Source organism: Esox lucius, chromosome 2, assembly GCF_011004845.1.
Source record: "Esox lucius isolate fEsoLuc1 chromosome 2, fEsoLuc1.pri, whole genome shotgun sequence".
In the NCBI taxonomy this organism is placed as follows: Eukaryota; Metazoa; Chordata; class Actinopteri; order Esociformes; family Esocidae; genus Esox; species Esox lucius.
In genome coordinates this window covers 11,719,494-11,737,555 of record NC_047570.1, presented here as the reverse complement: position 1 = coordinate 11,737,555, position 18,062 = coordinate 11,719,494, and the positions used below count along the sequence as shown (strand labels likewise).

General features: G+C 40.5%; 1 protein-coding gene across 1 annotated transcript in view; it reads left to right on the top strand.

The window, feature by feature from the left end:
* Positions 1-15,429, top strand: part of cdh16 (cadherin 16, KSP-cadherin) — a 37,332-nt gene extending 21,903 nt beyond the window's left edge. Inside the window, exons 12-18 of the mRNA XM_010863946.5 lie at positions 1,491-1,682; positions 6,247-6,488; positions 6,576-6,706; positions 7,421-7,660; positions 10,153-10,269; positions 11,054-11,170; positions 14,924-15,429. Coding sequence (XP_010862248.3) covers positions 1,491-1,682; positions 6,247-6,488; positions 6,576-6,706; positions 7,421-7,660; positions 10,153-10,269; positions 11,054-11,170; positions 14,924-15,024 — 1,140 coding nt within the window. The 3' untranslated portion in view covers positions 15,025-15,429. The remainder of the gene's footprint in view (positions 1-1,490; positions 1,683-6,246; positions 6,489-6,575; positions 6,707-7,420; positions 7,661-10,152; positions 10,270-11,053; positions 11,171-14,923) is intronic.
* The last annotated feature ends 2,633 nt before the right edge of the window (positions 15,430-18,062 follow it).

Here is an 18,062-nt window from a genome sequence, read left to right as displayed (position 1 = left end):
CATTCCCCTGAGCAATATTTACTGTAACTATGTCTGAGGTCACTGGTTCAACAAAGCAGTTTTAGATTCAGTAATAAGTACTTAGATTAACAATAAATCTTCTGCAAGTTTAAGCCTACTAATTAAAGGACATAAACTGGTCTTAACATAAAAGCTATTTATGTTGTCTGAGAGCATTTTTGGGGACAGTGTTTTTTCCAGCGGTCTTTACCACAGTTGATCCCTCTGAATAATAAACCTCCATGGTCTTTATGAGACAGTGTTGGTTTAGCACTGGCCTCAAGGTACGCAGAATAAGTGCCAAAGATAGAAGGTGTTCTCACATGCTGTTCCAGAATGAAGAAAACCCAGCTCACACCTCTTAAATAATGCAGTAGACAGGATGGCCTTGAAAACGTGGGAACAAATTGTGACAATGAAGCACAAATCCAAGACAATGTCACCTCGTCTTGTTATGTTCAAATCCACTACCCCCCCCCCAACCCCCCAAAAAACACCCACAAGGGTATGAAAGGTCTTCAAGCAATGGAAAAAAAAGACCTACAATTTTGGAATGGAAACAAGATCGGAAACAAAAATAATCTTGTGTCATGTAACAGAATTGTTTCCGATCTTGAGAAACAGTTAATGAATAAACCCCTCCTGTGTAGTATAGTATTATAATGAAGTTCTCTGGAGTTATGTGGCTAGTAAGAGCCCAAACACATTCCAATTCCTGCCCTGTCGTGATGTTCATTGATTCAACCCAAGCCCTCTATTGAAAACAATGCTCTATCTGTGCCCATTAAATAATTGAAAACAATGTTGTTACAAGGTAAAGATTTCATTGGTTAAAACATTTAATAGACTATATAAACCATAATGTTTTGGTTTTAACTGGTTCCGAACTCTGTTTTCTGATTCAACCACGAAACAATAGGAGTTCTTCTCTGGAAAACTGAAACAATATATTGCAACCTGACGCGCACATACTTTGGCATACGCACTCACACTCACAAACATACACTGAGGTGGAAAAAGCTCTTGAGTGGGTCGCATCGCAGAGCCACTGCTTTTCCCAGCAACATGTGAATAGATTTGTATGGCGCTGGCAAGTGAGTGTTGACACGCGTGGTAACAACGGCCCTTTGGCCCTGGCAGACAGGCAGATCAGAGACACTGCCGCTTTAGTGGAGGGCCACAGTTAGTTGAAGATTAAAGGACTCCCAAGCAGGGAGATAGGAGGTGTCTGAATAAAGGTGGACAATGAAAGATATATCACCTGCGTTATGTACAACAGTACATTGTCAAATATGTTTGACAACGTACTGTATTTTTGTTCTGACAAAAGATTTTAACCCACCTGATTTGGTTTCCCTGGAACAAAGTATTTCTAGTTATTCAGTTTCCAAGCTAAATAAAGCAAATGCTCAAATTCTTTGGAAGTATTATTACGCTTTTTTTCCCTCACTGTCTTCATCCCCTGTCCCTTTCTCCCTCCCCTCTTTCAGTATGGGCCCTTTCACCTGCCGGAGGATGCTGCTGTGGGAGCGACAGTTACAGCGGTGTCTGCGTGGGACGCTGATGAGCGTGGAGGAGACAGTTGGCAGGTGGATTACAGGCTGGAGTCTGGCAACGAGGAGGAGGTGTTCTCATTAGTCACAGACAAGCAGACCAATGAGGTTTCACTCGTCCTTTCCAAGGTCTGGACACATTCAGTCAACTGTCTCTGTTCTGTCTTGTTCATTCAAAAATAAGACACGACCAAAGAGCAAAATATGTTTTGGGCTCAACTTAATAGTGATAGCATCACCATGGAAATATGCAATATTGACTCTTCATACACACACACACACACACACACACACACATGCACACACACATCCACACACGTGGGTATTTCAACTACACGTGTCCTGAAAATAAACATTGACAATGAAATCGTTTATCCCAAAATAATCTGAACCTATCCCTGGGACTCTACAGCTCTTCCCTCCTAATCCGCTCCGCTCCCCCAATCCCACCCAGCACCACACAGACTAATCTTTCTCTCCTGGCCTGGACAGAAGGGCTTTTGGGTCAAAGAGGGAGTGTCTGTCACTGTTGGTCTCCTCATTCTCTATATAGGGTTGTCTCTCTAGTTAGGAATATTTTCCAAATATCTGACAGAGGTCTCCAAGGAGAAGCCTCTGGTAATGTCTGGAAATGTCTGGTAATGTCTGGTAATATCTAAACTGATGTAAGGACAGAGCACATGTTATGCACTTGGAATTGTCCCCAGCTGACCCTGACAAGCTCCTAACATGTATTAGGGCTGGTGTCAATCAAATTGTAGGCATACAGATTTGGGGGATTTGAATTAGAAAACATTGAGAAAAAAGTACAAAAATGATCTCCTACATTTTGGTTTATTTTAAATACATTTTAGAAGACACTGTATATCTCCTTTTGGTAATTAATTAATTGGAATATCAGTTTACTTCCTGAATTGACCCAACCCTTACTAACAGTAATGGGATGTAGGCCTATTGTAGCTTTTTAGCAGCTTTTTTGAAGCACCAAATACGGTAGCTCTTTAGTGCAGCAACTGACAAGAACCTCCCATCTGATACAATAGCTTGTTAGTCCATCAGAGCATGCGCCCTAATATGTGACCTTGAGACGGGAACGACACAACGCAGTGGGACAGTCAAGCTGTCTCGTTAACGGGGCACACAGCCTAATTAGTCCACCTGTTAATCTGTCAGTAGTTGCTGTTTTCTCACTAAACACCACATAGCCAAAGCACTGCTAACAGAACACTAGTTCGTCTGGCTCTCTGGTGCCGCGCCAAGGTGGTTTTGATAGTGTGAGCATGAGATCACTGAGGACATTTAGCTCCTGCTGTGCTGTAGGCGGATGTGTCTGAGGTCGGCCGAAACATGATAATGCATTATGGCATAACTCGGGACAGGAGTTTGAACATGTCCGATGATCTGGAAAAACTCCAGGCCCAATACCAGACCCATGTTCAGCATGCGCTGAAATGTCTCCCACACACAGATATTTGGCCGTGGATGGGGAATGAGCGATGACTGAGCAGAGGGGTGTGTGGTTTAAACGATGTGTGGTATGACACGTGTGTTGTCAGAGAAAGGGTTTATAGGCTACTGCAGGTGACCTTAACTGATTCAATAATTTTTCGGCAGAATAATAGAGATTAAAGACGAATGTGCACACACACTCAACAGCAGTAGAACAATGCTATCACCCCATTATAATCTTGATATGAAAGACAGTCATAAATTATGGTTGCTTCAAGACCACCCAGAGCGAGCAACTGGCCAGCAACAGAATCAACAGCGCAAGATCAACAAAATCAACACCAACAGAATTTACAGAATAAACTGCAACAGAATCCACAGAATCAGGTCATGATTGCTTATGCTTTAAGAGGCACCAGACAGAACAACTAGCCAGCAAAAGCTGCTTAGGAGAGGCTGTGTTCCTCTGGCTGTTGTCTGATACAAACCTGTGCTTCATTTCCAGTCAGCTGCATTAGTCAGTCCAACCACTGATCAATGTCTTCTCTCTAGCAACAGATGTATTTATTTGGGACAGGCCACATGTTTTAGCAAGAGCAATCGCTTCATTTTCCCGGAGCGAAGACAACGCATGGAGTTAAAGTGTGCTGTGAACTCTCAGAGTCAGCATAGCAACGGCTGTCTCCTAACGGGATTCTCAGTCACAAGCAGTTGGATCGACTGGCCGTCGATGACGTGCCGGTTCCTGCTTTACAGTGTAAATAAATGCAGTCTGTGCCAGTAAATCAGCTTGATGGTACAGAGCCCCAATGCAACTGTTACAACCCTCTCCTTTGCAGTGGGAACAGCCTTAGTCTTTGGAACTGTGGATTCCACAATACATTGTTTTCCAACAGACTCTTTTTTCCCCCTCTTTTTCTGCCGTTGTTGTATTGTGTGTGAGAGAGTGTGAGATCCAGATCTAATGACACGTGATGATCAGAAGTACTGTTGGGTCAAAAATCACTCACACTTGGAGATGTAAGGAAAGTTCTGGATTCAGACTGCCAAACTCTTCATTCATGCCAGCTAGAGCAGAGGAGAACATACTGAATGCAGTCAGTGTCTCCCAGTTTAATGTCACACACTTGGTACCTATGCAGTTCAAGGAAGAAACAAAAGGATGGGTGGGGTGCAGGAAAGGACTTCATACACCACGAGTCAGGAGGTGCCAGAAGACAGGAGCCATAGATAACAAAACCCATGATGAACATAACGACTAAAGGTTGATAGCACAGTAGCGATATCATGTATTTGGGAACACAGGCTTCTCTCTCCTCAATGTGTCTCTAGCTGAAGTGGTGGCCATAGTCATGAATGCCATTAAAGGCAGGACAAGCTTAGAGGCATATGTTAGGACAGTGGTTCACACACCCAGGTCTGTGAAAAGTCCCACTCATTGCGTTTATGATTCCTTCATAGAGCTGGAGTTATACAATTAGCCACCAATATCTGCTGCGTAGCGGTTCCATTTCACTCCTACGAATTTGACTGTCAGCAATTATAAACCCTTACACGAAAGGTATATATGTATTTATGAAACTCATAAGCTGTGTTGTGCACGTTAAAAGGGACTGTGGCAAAATCACAAAACAAATGTATACATGTTTTCCCCAACAGTCAATTATAACTTCATGATCTTCCCCAGACTTCCCAATACCAATTTGATGCATGGTGGTCACTAAAAACCAAAGACCTAAATCCTTCAGATTTCAATTTGGTTGACCTACTTTTGCATATTTACAGTTAATGTATGTACCAACAATATTGGAGTAGCTGAGGCCAAATACTAAATAATATATACATACTTTCGGGGTCAAAGCAGTCAGTCACTTTATATCAGTTAACTTGGTTAATGGACCATGTTTTGACTTTATTAAAACAAGGCAATGTGTTGTTAGGGTGTAATAAATTGTAATACATTTTTTCTTAATAAAAAAGCAATGGTCAATATTGTTTTTACACAAGTGCTCCTGAGGGAAAGAAGGAGATAATTTGCTCGTCCATGACACAAAAGATTTAAGAAAGGCTGTGATTGAGAATATTCAAATATTCTTCTGTTTACCTGGAAATAGTAACAGTACAACAGCAATAGTCTCAGTTCAACTTCAAGCCACATTTATGTCCTATTCTATTTAAACACACATGAGAGAACAGAAATGAATAGATACAGAGATGCAGTGCTGGCTCTAGGCTTTTGGGTACCCTAAGCAAAATGCTATTCTGGGGACCCTCTCTCCTAGTAATCAGGGGCTCACTAGCTGTTGGGGGCTCACTAGCGGTTGGGGACCCCCTAGCGTTCGGGGGCCCTAAGCATCCGCTTATGTTGCTTATGCCTAGAACCAGCCCAGCAGAGATGTAAACATATTTCTTGTCACATATAGAAAAATACACATTTTCCTCAAGGTTTTTTAGTCTTTCCCCACTAGGAAAAATGAAATGTATGATTGGGTTAAGAGTAAATATTGCGGTTAACTTTTAAGTTTAGGCATCATGTGTTAGGTTTATGGATTGGATTAGGCAACAGGGCTTGGTTAAGGTTAGGAATGAAAGTAAAGTTACTGAGGTAAGGTTAGTATAAGGGTTAGGGTTAGGATTAAATTCATGGTCAGGGGATAGGAACTGAAAACAACAGATTTTCTGGTCAATACAAGGATAACAAAAAGAAATGTGTGTGTTTTTGAGTGTGTGATTCTTCTCATTGTGCAATCTTGCCTGCTTTGTTTCCCATCTGCAATTATGTTTTTTTAGCTGAAACTTACCCTACCAGTCTATTTCATGTAAGACACCTTCTCACGGTCGAAGTGTGTACTGTACTTAGGTGCCAGATGACTTTGCCAGATACTGGGCAAGGACTTTACTTGATTTCTCAAGGAAGTGACCATTAAGTACTGTTACTCAGATGTAGATAGCTTTTTCGATCTTCCACTGCATTATCCATTTTCAACTTTTCAGTGTTTTTATTATATTACTTGTAGCCATCTCACCAAGACATCACAATAAAGTCTTGTCACTTTTATTGTATTTATGTTTATTTGTATTACTTCTAATGAAATAGGGTGTTTTTATGGGAAAGTAAATAGTTACTACAAAGATTACTTCCTTTAAACCATTTTCTCTGGTGGTCTGAGACTTTTGCACAGTACTGTGTGACAGTGTATAAGCGTTTTAAAAATCATTTCTGTGGCAACCTGTGTGCATTCAGGTGCTGGACTTTGAGCGGGAGAGCGAGTACATTCTGGTCCTTAGTGCTCAGAACCCGGTGGCTCTTGTTCGAGGGAGGTATGGCCCAGCGTCCACGGCAACTGTTTCCATCTACGTAGACGATATCAACGAGGGACCCATTCTGTCCCAGAGTCACTACGAGGTCACAGTCAGAGAGGGGGAGGAGCCAGGACGTGTTATCGCCACTATTCGTGGATATGACCCAGACTCACACCCAATCAGGTGAAACATCATATACAGTTTGATATGCATTAGATTATTATCCCACTCTGCTTTGTTTTAAAGTAATAATGGTTTGGGTTTTGTCAGATACTCACTCAGAGGAGATACCAAGAGGTACTTCTCCATTGGGAAGTACTCAGGTGAGCTAAAGACTGTCCAGGCATTGGACAGAGAAGAAAACAGCACCTACACCATGGAGGTCATTGCTGAAGATGGAAGTAAGTTGGTTTTCTGAGAACAATGTATATTTCTATACCTATGTTTCATTGCACCGTTGGCCTTCTGTTTGTCCTTGTGCATGTCAGAATGAATATGACAAGGCTAAAGCAGCTCTTCCTTTGTCCAGACCACACAGTATTCACTGCCTGTGTAATAAGGAGGGAGTGAGTCATGCGAAGCCAGTCTGTACCTAGTGTAGAGTAGACTGGGGGTGTACTGTATTTTGTATGGAAATGTTCAATCCTCCCCCACCCAAGAAAAGCACGACTCCAAAGAGAACAGAAGACAAACCTGCCGAGTCTCGTAGGGTCTCTTCTTTGCACACTGCATCTAATTATCTGCACCCCTCGCCCCACTCTAGCACACCCTTACCTCCAAGAGCAGGGATCAGATCAATTCCTATTAACACTAAAACGTTGATGAAAGAATGGGGGTTCTGAATCAGATCTTGGGCCCGCACATGTAGAGACTGAAGAGGATGTGTCTGATTGAGTACATTGTACAAGTACATTTGTGAAGTAGATGCGATATTGGGTTGGTTTTCAAAGAAATTAACATGTATCAGACACATTGAAGGAATGGGCCTTTGTAGAGAGACTGTAGCTTTTATGCCATCGTCCCTGTGCTTTCCAGAAATTCTCCAGTCCACAAGGACTGTTTTAACAGTCATTGAGTGGGTAATGTGGATTGAAACTGCGTTTTCTGCCTCCCAGGGAACTCATCTCTGTCCGCCTCCACCCTGGTGACAGTCCATATTCTGGATGTGAATGACAACAGTCCTGTGTTGGTGGGCGATTATTCCTGGAAATATTTGTGTACCCCTCGCTGGGAGGACCAGGCGTTGGTACTTGCATCACGGGACAGCGATGGTCCCCAGCATGGAGGCAGGCTCAATTTCTCCCTCCGCAGTGATGCCACTGTTCACCGCAACTGGAAACTGACCCCCATCAACGGTAGGTTATTGACTCAATATTTTAAAGAACAGTTCAGAAATAGCTAAGGGAAAGGGAATACTTGTGAGTTTGCACACAAGATCCAAGAGATATTTGGCATCTGCTTTTAACCAAAACTAGAGAGGTGAAAGAAGGTAAAACAGTGAGCTGCTGGGAAGAAATTAGACTCAACTATCTTAACAACTCTGGGACTGAACAGATTTTTTGCTTTGCCGGCTTAGGAATTTGATAAAGAAACCTTTTGTTTAATGATCAGATATTTTAACCATGATGCTAGCTGTGCTAAAGAAACCATTCACTTAACAGACCATCTGCCAGCCAATACATTACCATGACAATATTATTGATGACAGTGGCTGTAGTACTGTAGGTGTTGGGTCAGGGTGACTCAACATGTCTGAGTAGGACCTAGAAAACATTAAACCTCGCCTTTGTAGATCAAGGTATCGACTTGGTTGAGTGACGTCTGTGTGAGACCCGCCACCAGTCAGCTAAATTTCAGTGACGTTGCCAAATCTATTATGGTTGTCATAGTAACACTGGGTCTGACACTCTCACTGTAACTACCCTTTTATATGGTGAAGTCACCAATGACAATGTTTATTTGAAAATAGAAACCTGTATCTCTAATGACAAACTAGATCGTTTATCTCCAAGCATGTGACGGGGGGTGAATAGGATGTCATTCAGGCCACATGTAGATCCTAAGACACGTGGATTAGAGAGAATGGCACTGGAAGAACACTGACAAGTAGGAGTAAATTGCCCCCCCATTTCATCTGAGGCTGCCTGACTAGGCGTGTCCGTAATATGCCTAATGGCCCTCATCCTGTCGCTGTAGCGGTCGGTAATGTGTCAGGCTGATGCTATCAGACTTGTGGACTTGGCTTCAATGACATAGTTTCGCTATTGATTCAGTAAGTGTCAACCTTTTCATTTTTTTTTTCTTTCTCGCCCATTCTATCTGACGCATTAGCAATAAAAGCGACGGAGGCCGGCTGTAATTATGTTTCCTCTTTAATTTGCGTGAAATCACAGCTGGTGCCCCCCGGGCTGAAATGCTGAGAGGTTAAAACTGGATTTTTTTGCCTGACAACACCAAACGCTCTGCAGCTGTAAGACTGGTCCCTAATAACACCTGCTGCGGATGTCCCATGGCGCACCTCTTTGCTTCATTTCCGATGCTCTTCAGACCATCGCCATCTTTCTCCCTCACCCCTCACCATGGGGGAGACTAGAGAGAGTGACGTAGGTGTGACGCAGCCTAATGCCATGTCTACGTAACTCTTTCTTTGAGAAGCTCACAGTGTGCTTTGTCCTGAGTGTTCCAATATATTCTTCTGTTCCAATCCAACACACAACAGACAGTTAGTCAATTCCAATTATAGATAAATACATGATTTTCATCTTAATTTCCCATTATTGCCGGACTGCGATAAAACCAGACATTTTCAGAGTGATTGAAAAACAAATCTCACATGCCCCATTGTCGTCAGTAATGACGTCAAAGAAAAGTCGAAAGAACTGTTGAGAATCCAGCAGACCAAGGTCTCCTCTATTTGCTTCATGGACGCATGTCGTCTGCTGCCTTTACTAACAAGATTACATACATCAGACATATTGCCTACAGTACAAGATGTCAGACTGTTAGGCTGTGTAATGGGTAGTACATGTCACACCTGAGGACCGGCAGGGATGATAGTAGAAGGTAGAAGATAACAATGTTTTTTGTGTTGGTCCAGCCTCTCCATCTCTTTTAGAGCGCAGGCACATGAAGGGGAGCTATGTCAGAGGCCAGCCAGGGGCTTTTGGACCCTAAGATAACAGCTGACAGCCTGATAGAAAACCCTTTGTTTACGAGAAGGGAGCTCCTGTCTGGACGCCATGCACCTCTGTATTTTGGAATAGATAAAGTATCAGTACATATGCATTGGAGACCCCATGCCCCCGCCTTCCAACCTCTGTCCCCCATTGGCCAGTGTGTTGTTAGTCACAGAGGATTTTGCAGACACTAACCACAGGGTCACTCAGACATACACTGTATGTGTATAATAAACAGACTTAGATTATTCCTCGGTTAGAGTAACGTTGATGTGGGCTTTTGATAACGCAAGTGTACTGCCCTTCTTTGCCAAAACTAAGTCAATCAGCTTGCATGTTATTTATATTTAGCTGTGAATGACCTTTCTAATAAATTGGCCTGCATCCCAGACTATGTTTAAACATGTATTTCAGTAATATTTTTCATCTGTAGAAAAATCCCTTTAATGTTTACTTTGCACCCTCACACAAAACGGCCAAAATACTTTTGAGTGTGGTCAATCAAATTGGTCCTAAAAATATACAATATTCTACGAAAAGTAATCTGAGCAATGACGTACACGTGTTTCCAAGAATACGTACACAACATGTCAAAGCGACGGAGCCCAATAATATTTTACTGTGGAGGTTTATCATAGGATCCTACCAATGTAACATCTGTCTTTTCCCAGACACCCACACAAACCTGTCACTGAACACCCCATACCTGTCTCCGGACGTCTACACCGTTCCTTTCACCATCTCTGACAGCAGCTCACCTCCCAGGAGCACCTTTATAAACCTGCCAGGTAACCCACAGACACGCGCGCACACACATATAAGACAATGTTTTTTCTTGTTTACAAAATGTGAGATTTTAAAGTCACTGATTTGACATCCCTTCCTTTCGGCAGAGTATATATTTCTGTCAGCGACACCATTGGTTCACTCAGGAAGCTGTGCTGTTATTGCTTTAATGTGGATGAACAATATTGAACTACCAATAGACACGCTGTGTTTACAATCAATTTCACTTCTGGGCTTTCCTTTCTGGGCTGTCATTACCCTATTAGCACATCATTTTGAAAAGGCTGCTTTCAAATTATTTTGCTCAGTGGGACACTATAATGTATGTCCTCTGAAAATTAAATAGAGGAGTTGGCCAGGCATATGCTGCGTCTGTGTTTATGTGTCTTCTGGCCCTCCAACCCCTCAGAATATCTCCACAACTCATTCTGGACAAGTGCATCTGTTCTGTATAATTAAAAAAGGACATCTCATCCCATTAGATTTGTGTCCCTAGTTTGTTACCTTATGCCAGGCTGTTTAAAGCATATATATTAACACACTGGGTTCAGACTGACTGAGGACAGGATGGGCCACAGGTGCGTCTGCCCCCATCTCAGCCCGGTCTCAGCCTTCAACCCCCTCCCAACGGCAAACTGAACTGATTTAGGAAAACACTTTGGCCTTAGGGCATGGAGATGTTCTCTCCCTGTCAGCATGGTCTACTAGGGCTGCTGTAATGTGTTTCTGTGGGCGGAATATGTCTCTGCACTGTGGGAGTGGTGTTGACTGCATCTTAAATCACAGTGACGGTGTGCCCATGCAATGTGAGAGGGAACTGCAGGACGGCCGCTAAGCAGCTGCAAGGCATGCCAACCGTCCAGTCCACCGTGGGCACCCTACTGGGAACCCTGGGGGTCATAGGTGAGAGGAACTGATGTGGGATTGTAGATTCAACAATCCCAACTGAAGTAACACTTTGCATCTACAGTACTTCTACATGTTCAGACTTGGGGGTGTTTTGGTCATAAAATGTCAAGAGTCATAAACATTTTAAATGGACTTATTATAGCCATATTAAAGTCAGTCATGAAATCAAATTTAATAGAAACTTAAATACTATATTGCATGTATTAATTAATTTGAAGACGTATTGATTAGGTCCAACTAAGGGATGGGTTGGTGTTTGGTAATGGGTTAGATTGGTTTTTGGTTGTTGAAAAATAAGACTTTAATGATTTAGATAAATCATGATTTAATGATTTAGATAAATACAGTGGATATAAAAAGTCTACACACCCCTGTTAAAATGCCAGGTTCTTGTGATGTAAAACAATGAGACAAAGATAAATCATGTCAGAACTTTTTCCACCTTTAATGCTACCTATAATGTGAACAATTAAATTGAAAAATGAACTGAAATCTTCGAGGGGGAAAAATGAAAAATAAAATGTTTAGAGATGTTTGTTTTTACAATCTTCAGCCAGGCTTGGAGGTTTTTCTTTGTAATAAAAGGCTTCCGTCTTGCCATCCTTTGTAAAGCAGTGACACCTGACAACACATTAAACTAAGTGTTTTAACAGAATCTGTTAGGAGCAGTTGGGATGAGAAATTCATTAGAATATGCCAATATTGAAACATATAAAAAATATTTTCTATGTATCCTGATTTTTGTAAAGGGCACAGTTCAAGCAAAACATTTTTCCTTAAATTGCTTCAATTGTCTGAATTGTTACAAACTAGTATACAGAATTACTCTGTAAAATATGGTGGGTATATTTTAAGATGAACAGTTGATCAGGGCCTCACCATTCTGGTCTTCCCACTGCCCCTTCCCTAATTTCTGCAGTTAGGACAGTGAGTAGACTGAAGTGGCCCCGCCCCCAATTAATATCTTTGTTATTTTGAAGTTATGGCTATAAAGGAGGTGTTGTGTAGTCTAAATGTAGTGTAGTTGTTTAACTGCCATTTGCTAAAAGTCAGACTCTTCCCACAGACAAACTAATTTTAGCCTCTGAAGCATCTGCATTCACCTAATGTTGTTATCATTAGACATACACTTCAGACTCATGCAAAGAGAACTGCTGATACTGAAAGTCTACTCACGCCAGGTTCAGTATTCACATTTTGCTGTCTTACAATCTACAGAATAAATCAGAGACATGTTTTTAATGTTGTTGTCCATCACTGATTAACTTCCCCAACCAAATTTACTGAACAAAGAAAATGTAAACATCAGAAATGTACTGTATGTGGCCCTAACGCCTTGGCCAGACCAAATCAGTCATGTATATGCAGAAGTTCAGTTATTTCCATTGAACATGTGCGTTAGGATGAAAAGACATACAGCACCATGCGTACCCTTTGCGGATGCATCGCGTTTTGGGTGTTGCATGTGTTGTATTTTTCCTTCGCGTGTGCCAAAACGTGTGCGCTATTCAAACTGGAAACTGTCAATTTATAAGTTATGCATCACATCTCCTCCAAAAAGCATTGTCAGAACGGAATTAAATTAGTATATTTGTAAACATATTAAATAGTATTTGGAAAAACTATGGTCTGCATAATTATAATTGTAATGACTAAAGCAAACAAAAAGCTGCCAAATACACTGCTCTACACACTTAAACTACCTATACAGCTTGTATAGCTAAAACAGAGTTTTGTATGTAGTAGTGATGGGAAGTTCGAGACTTTCTACTGATTCGGATCTTGTCGAGTCGTTCAGTAAAAAGGTTGATTCCTTCGAGTCTTTTCGTTCATTTGAGTCAATAGCCCCCAACGAATGCTCATCATCATAATACAGTTTATGTGTCTTCTCTACTTAAGCAAACGCTTGTTGTACTCTATGATTTATCATTGTTTTATCTTTATCATTACAATCAAAAATCAAATACTACATAATTTACTTTAGGCTATGCATCCGTGTATTTACAATGCTACTTTGTAGATCAACTTTTCTTTGAGAACGTCAAACTAACAGCTGTTGGACGGAGAGTAGGCTACTGAGCTGGAAGCCAGCGGTCAGGGTAGTACTGGCAGCCGTTCAAATGAACCCCGCTGCCAGTCTTTCAAATGAACAAAACAACCGTTCAATTGAACGATAAAACTGACCGAGTCAGTCGTTCACTAGTCTTTTTACTTAGGCGAAGGCAGCGGCTCCATGCTTGTTTTCATCTTTTTTTTCATGGCACCAGTAATCAACTAACTATATGAATTATTATAGTCTGCGTTCAAATATCAGTTATAAACATGTGTTTATGTTGTTCCTGCCTTGATGATCGGAGAACTGAGCTGGAGGACCGGGTATGAAGCAAGTGATCATGTTGTATTAATCCGCCGTCAAACGTTCGATACGATACAACTAAACGAGTAACTAGAAAAATGGACTCGTGATTCCCGAGTCACTAAAAAGATTCGTTCAAAACGAATTGTTCGCAAACTGCACATCACTAGTATATAGCTAGCAAGTTATCCTGAAGTGGCAGGCATACGAGCTGACAAACGTGCAGTTGCTAAGATGACAACATTTTCATAACTTTTTTATAGCCAATAAGTTCCTGAGCTCGTAGCCGAATATCGGATGAAATCGTCTTCCATGCATTATTTGTAGCATTTATGTCTATAAATATCTGACAAATCGAAAAGGCCAGGATAACTGGCGAACACACATATCGGCCTCTATAGATGCGTCATTAATTAAATAATAATGTGTAGCGATATGGAAAGGGCTTGCAACAAAACTATGCATTCACAACACAATTGGCGGTTCTGGTATTGCCAAGGCATAGGAGTTTTGCAAAGTTAGGATATTATTCCAAATGATTCATGTGGTAATAACTGGGGTGCAAAGACAAACTCTGAATAAATGTTTTTCTTTGTGAAAATCCTAGATACATTTTTTAGGGCAGCAAAATATGAAGACAGTTTAAGTATTATGCAGACTTTGACTAGGCTAAATGGTGTTACATTAGTTTCTAGATTCCATTTTCTTCAGAAAAAAATATTTAGCATATACTGATTGGGAAGTATTATCCACAGTTTGCTCTTTATGAGTCGAGTCCTGGCATGTCTTAAGAAAAAAACAAATATGTTTTTTCGTGCATATCTCATAACATACTGCAAAAAATTTTTACACAAACTTAAAAAAAAGTACTACCTGAATGCACTGCAAACTGGTAAACAGTTTTAAAGGCCCAATTCAGTCAGTAAGAGGATCTACCTGTTTTGTTGAAGATTTCCACACCATGAGGTCAAAGTAACAGACATAATTAAAATGTAAGTGCTTTGTGTGTAAGCTTTTTGAAAAATATGTTTATGCGATTGTAGTAGACCAATGGCTGTTAATCTTTGTAAGGGGGAGGGCTCTTGACCCATTTCCTATCAGCCAATCAGGGCTGTGCCTCAACTCGATAAAGCATTAATGGGGCAAAGGGAGCAATGAACTGCATAAACATTTTTAGAGGGTTTTCATTAAATAAACACACAATGATTAAAATACAGTAAAGATTCTACAATATTTTTTAAGACTTCAAAGAGATAGCGACCAAGTGAAAATGGCGAAGTTGAAAGCAAAATTGTCTTTCATGTAATTACCATTAGGATCTTTTTCAGGGTCTTATGTTATGGCATATTTCAGTATTCTGGTTCTAATTTCACCTTTTTCATTTATTTCAGGAATTATTCTTATTGTTGTCTTTGTAAGGCTGTCCTACCAGAACCCCAAACCGCCGACTAAAACCAACCAGGAGAGAGAGCCACTCAGAATCTCTTTGTGAGTTTCCAGTCTGTGTTATGTTTCTGACTGTGCCCTTACTGACTGGGCAATAATAGTAGACCAATGATATGTTGACAGTGTTTGTTCAGGGCTGTATAGCATTTTCCTGTTAAGTTGTTCTTGAATTGCGGTGGCATTTGGGCAGTGCATTCTGGGGACCATTTCACTTGATTTAAATTAATGTGGGTAAATCTCCCATTCTAAAATAATTAATACGACAGCTTAATAACATTGAATAGTGTTTACCATGATAATTGTATTGTACCATCATTATGAGTAGTTACACCAATTATGTTTACACCAATGAGACAATTTAGGTACAGTTGTGCCCAAACATTTGCATACCCTTGGAGAATTGGTAATATATGTACCATTTGTAAAGAAGACATGAGTGAGCAGGCAAAACACATGTCTTTTATTTCTTATGGGATTCACATTCAACTTTAGGTCATAACACAATCGTAAAACAAAACATGTCAGCAAAGATTTTCTTTTTCAAAATGTCTGCATACCCTTAGTACTGTGTATTGCCCCTTTAGCATCAATGACAGCGTGCAGTCTTTTGTAATAGTTGTCTATGAGGCCCTGAATTATTGCAGTTGGTATAGCTGCCCATTTGTTTTGGCAAAATGCCTCCAGGTCATGCAAAGTCTTTGGTCATCTTGCATGAACCGCACGTTTGTGATTCCCCCAGAGTGGCTTGACGATATTAAGGTCAGGTGACTGTGATGGTCACTTTTTCTGCTGTAACCACTGGAGGGTCAACTTGGCCTTGTGCTTATGGTCATTGTCGCGCTGGACAGTCCAAGAGTGTTTTCACAAGATTCCCTGTGCCTTTAGAGCTCACACACACCCACCATGCTTCACAGTGGGGATGGTATTGTTGGCCTTGTTGACCCCTCTTTGGTCTCGTCACTCCAAATTACAGTGTGCCAGAAGCTGTGAGGCGTGTCAAAGTGTTGTGGGGCATTTTATAACCCAGCTTTTTTGTGACATTGGTGCAGTAAAGGCTTTTTCCTGGCAACTCAACCATGCAGCTCCTTTTTGTTTAAGTCTCATCGTATTATGCTCTTTGAAACAACCACACCGTCTTTTTCCGGAGAAGCCTGTATTTCTACTGAGGTTGCCTGTGGGTTTTCCCTTGTATTCCAAACAATTCTTCTGGCAGTTTTGGCTGAAATCTTTCTTGGTTTACCGGACCTTGGCTTGTTATCAAGAGATCTCCAAATTTTCCACTTTTTAACAACTGATTGAACAGTACTGACTGGCATTTGCAAGGCTTTGGATATCTTTTTATATCCCTTTCTATCTTTATAAAGTTCCAAAACCTTGTTATGCAAACCTTGTTATCTTTTCTGCTCCCAATGGCTCAGTATCTGGCCTGCTCAGTGCATCCACGTGAGAGCTAACAAACTAATTAACCATTTATACACAGACACTAATTGCAATTTAAAAAAACACAGGTGTGGGAAATTCGCCTTTAATTGCCATTTTTACCTGTGTTTTTCCTGTAACAAGGAAAACATTCAAGGGTATGTAAACTTTTGATCAGGGCCATTTGGGTGATTTCTGTTATCATTATGATTTAAAAAGGATCCAAACAACTATGTGATAATAAATGGCCTCATAGTTTTTTTTGCATGATCAGTCATATTTTCAAAATCACTGCCAAAATTTCACAGTTTCTTCCAGGGTATGCAAACTTATGAGCACAACAGTACATCAAGATCTGAAATGCCAGACACTCACATATAAGGTTGTTAAAAATTGCTAACGTAAGTTATATAATTAGGATTCTTTCTCCAACCCATCTCAAAAATATTGAAATATGGTATTTGTAAAATCAAATTATTAAATGGTCTATGGTTTACATATCTGCATTTTTATATACATTGAGTCATGAATGCTTGTGGTTTGCAAAAATATCTTAGCAAACATTTGTGCCCCACAAAAAATAAAGTGGCTCAAACATAGTATATGTTATAGTTTATGTTATGAGAATTGTTTGTAGGATTGTTTAGTATCGCTTCCAATCTTGGGTTTTCCGGAATAGTCAAAGGTTATTAGTGTCTGGATTCAGTCAAAAGTGCAGATTTAGGTTATACTATTATTGGGGCTCAGTCAGAGGTGTAGATTTGATTTATATTAATATTGGGGCTCAGTCAAAGGTGCAGATTTGATTATATTATTATTGGGGCTCAGTCAAAGGTGTACATTAGGTTTATATTAGAATTGGGGCTCAGTCAAATGTTTAGACCTGTTTTGTAGGAGTATTTGGGCAACATCTTTCACAAGTGAAGTCCTTGAATTTATAAAGCTTTTACACCAATGACATACACTAAGGGACACATTATAAATTAAGTTTTAAAATGTAATATCCTACTTTGCTTTTTGTTGATTCTATATAAATATGTAATAGTTTTGTTATGAGTTACTCAAAGTGCTTTGCATAGTAATGGATTATTCATCACCAAGGAGTAGCCCCCATTTGAGTAATGCACATCAACCAATTTGACCAGCAAGTTTACCACAGATCAGCTATGAGATGGATTAGAAGAGTAATATATGGCAATTTGGAAAAGGGGTGAGGGAATATGGCCAAGTTGGAAGACTTAGCCAGGGCGTTGCTGTTAATACGTATACTCCAAGGATAAATGCCATCACATTTTTAATGTCCCATCCGAAAGATCAGGACCAACCCTGCTTAGTTTCAAAAGTGAGCCAGCAGTGGGATTAAGTGGCATGAGCTGCTTGCCATGAAAAGGAATACATCTGTTTATGATTGATTAACTGCTGAAACATATATATAATATGCCAGTATTTGGCTGTTTTAACTGAGTATTTCACAGTTTTAAAGGCCACAGATGCAAATGCCAGCACAATTCAATAACGACCCTAGTTGTAGACATTTGGCATTCATTACCTACAGCATATGTTAGAGTTTAAATGACACTATAGTATCTGACACAATCATTTCTTTTCCTCACAATTAGTCTTATCAGTAATGAAGTTGGCATCATATTGATAAGAGATGTTACA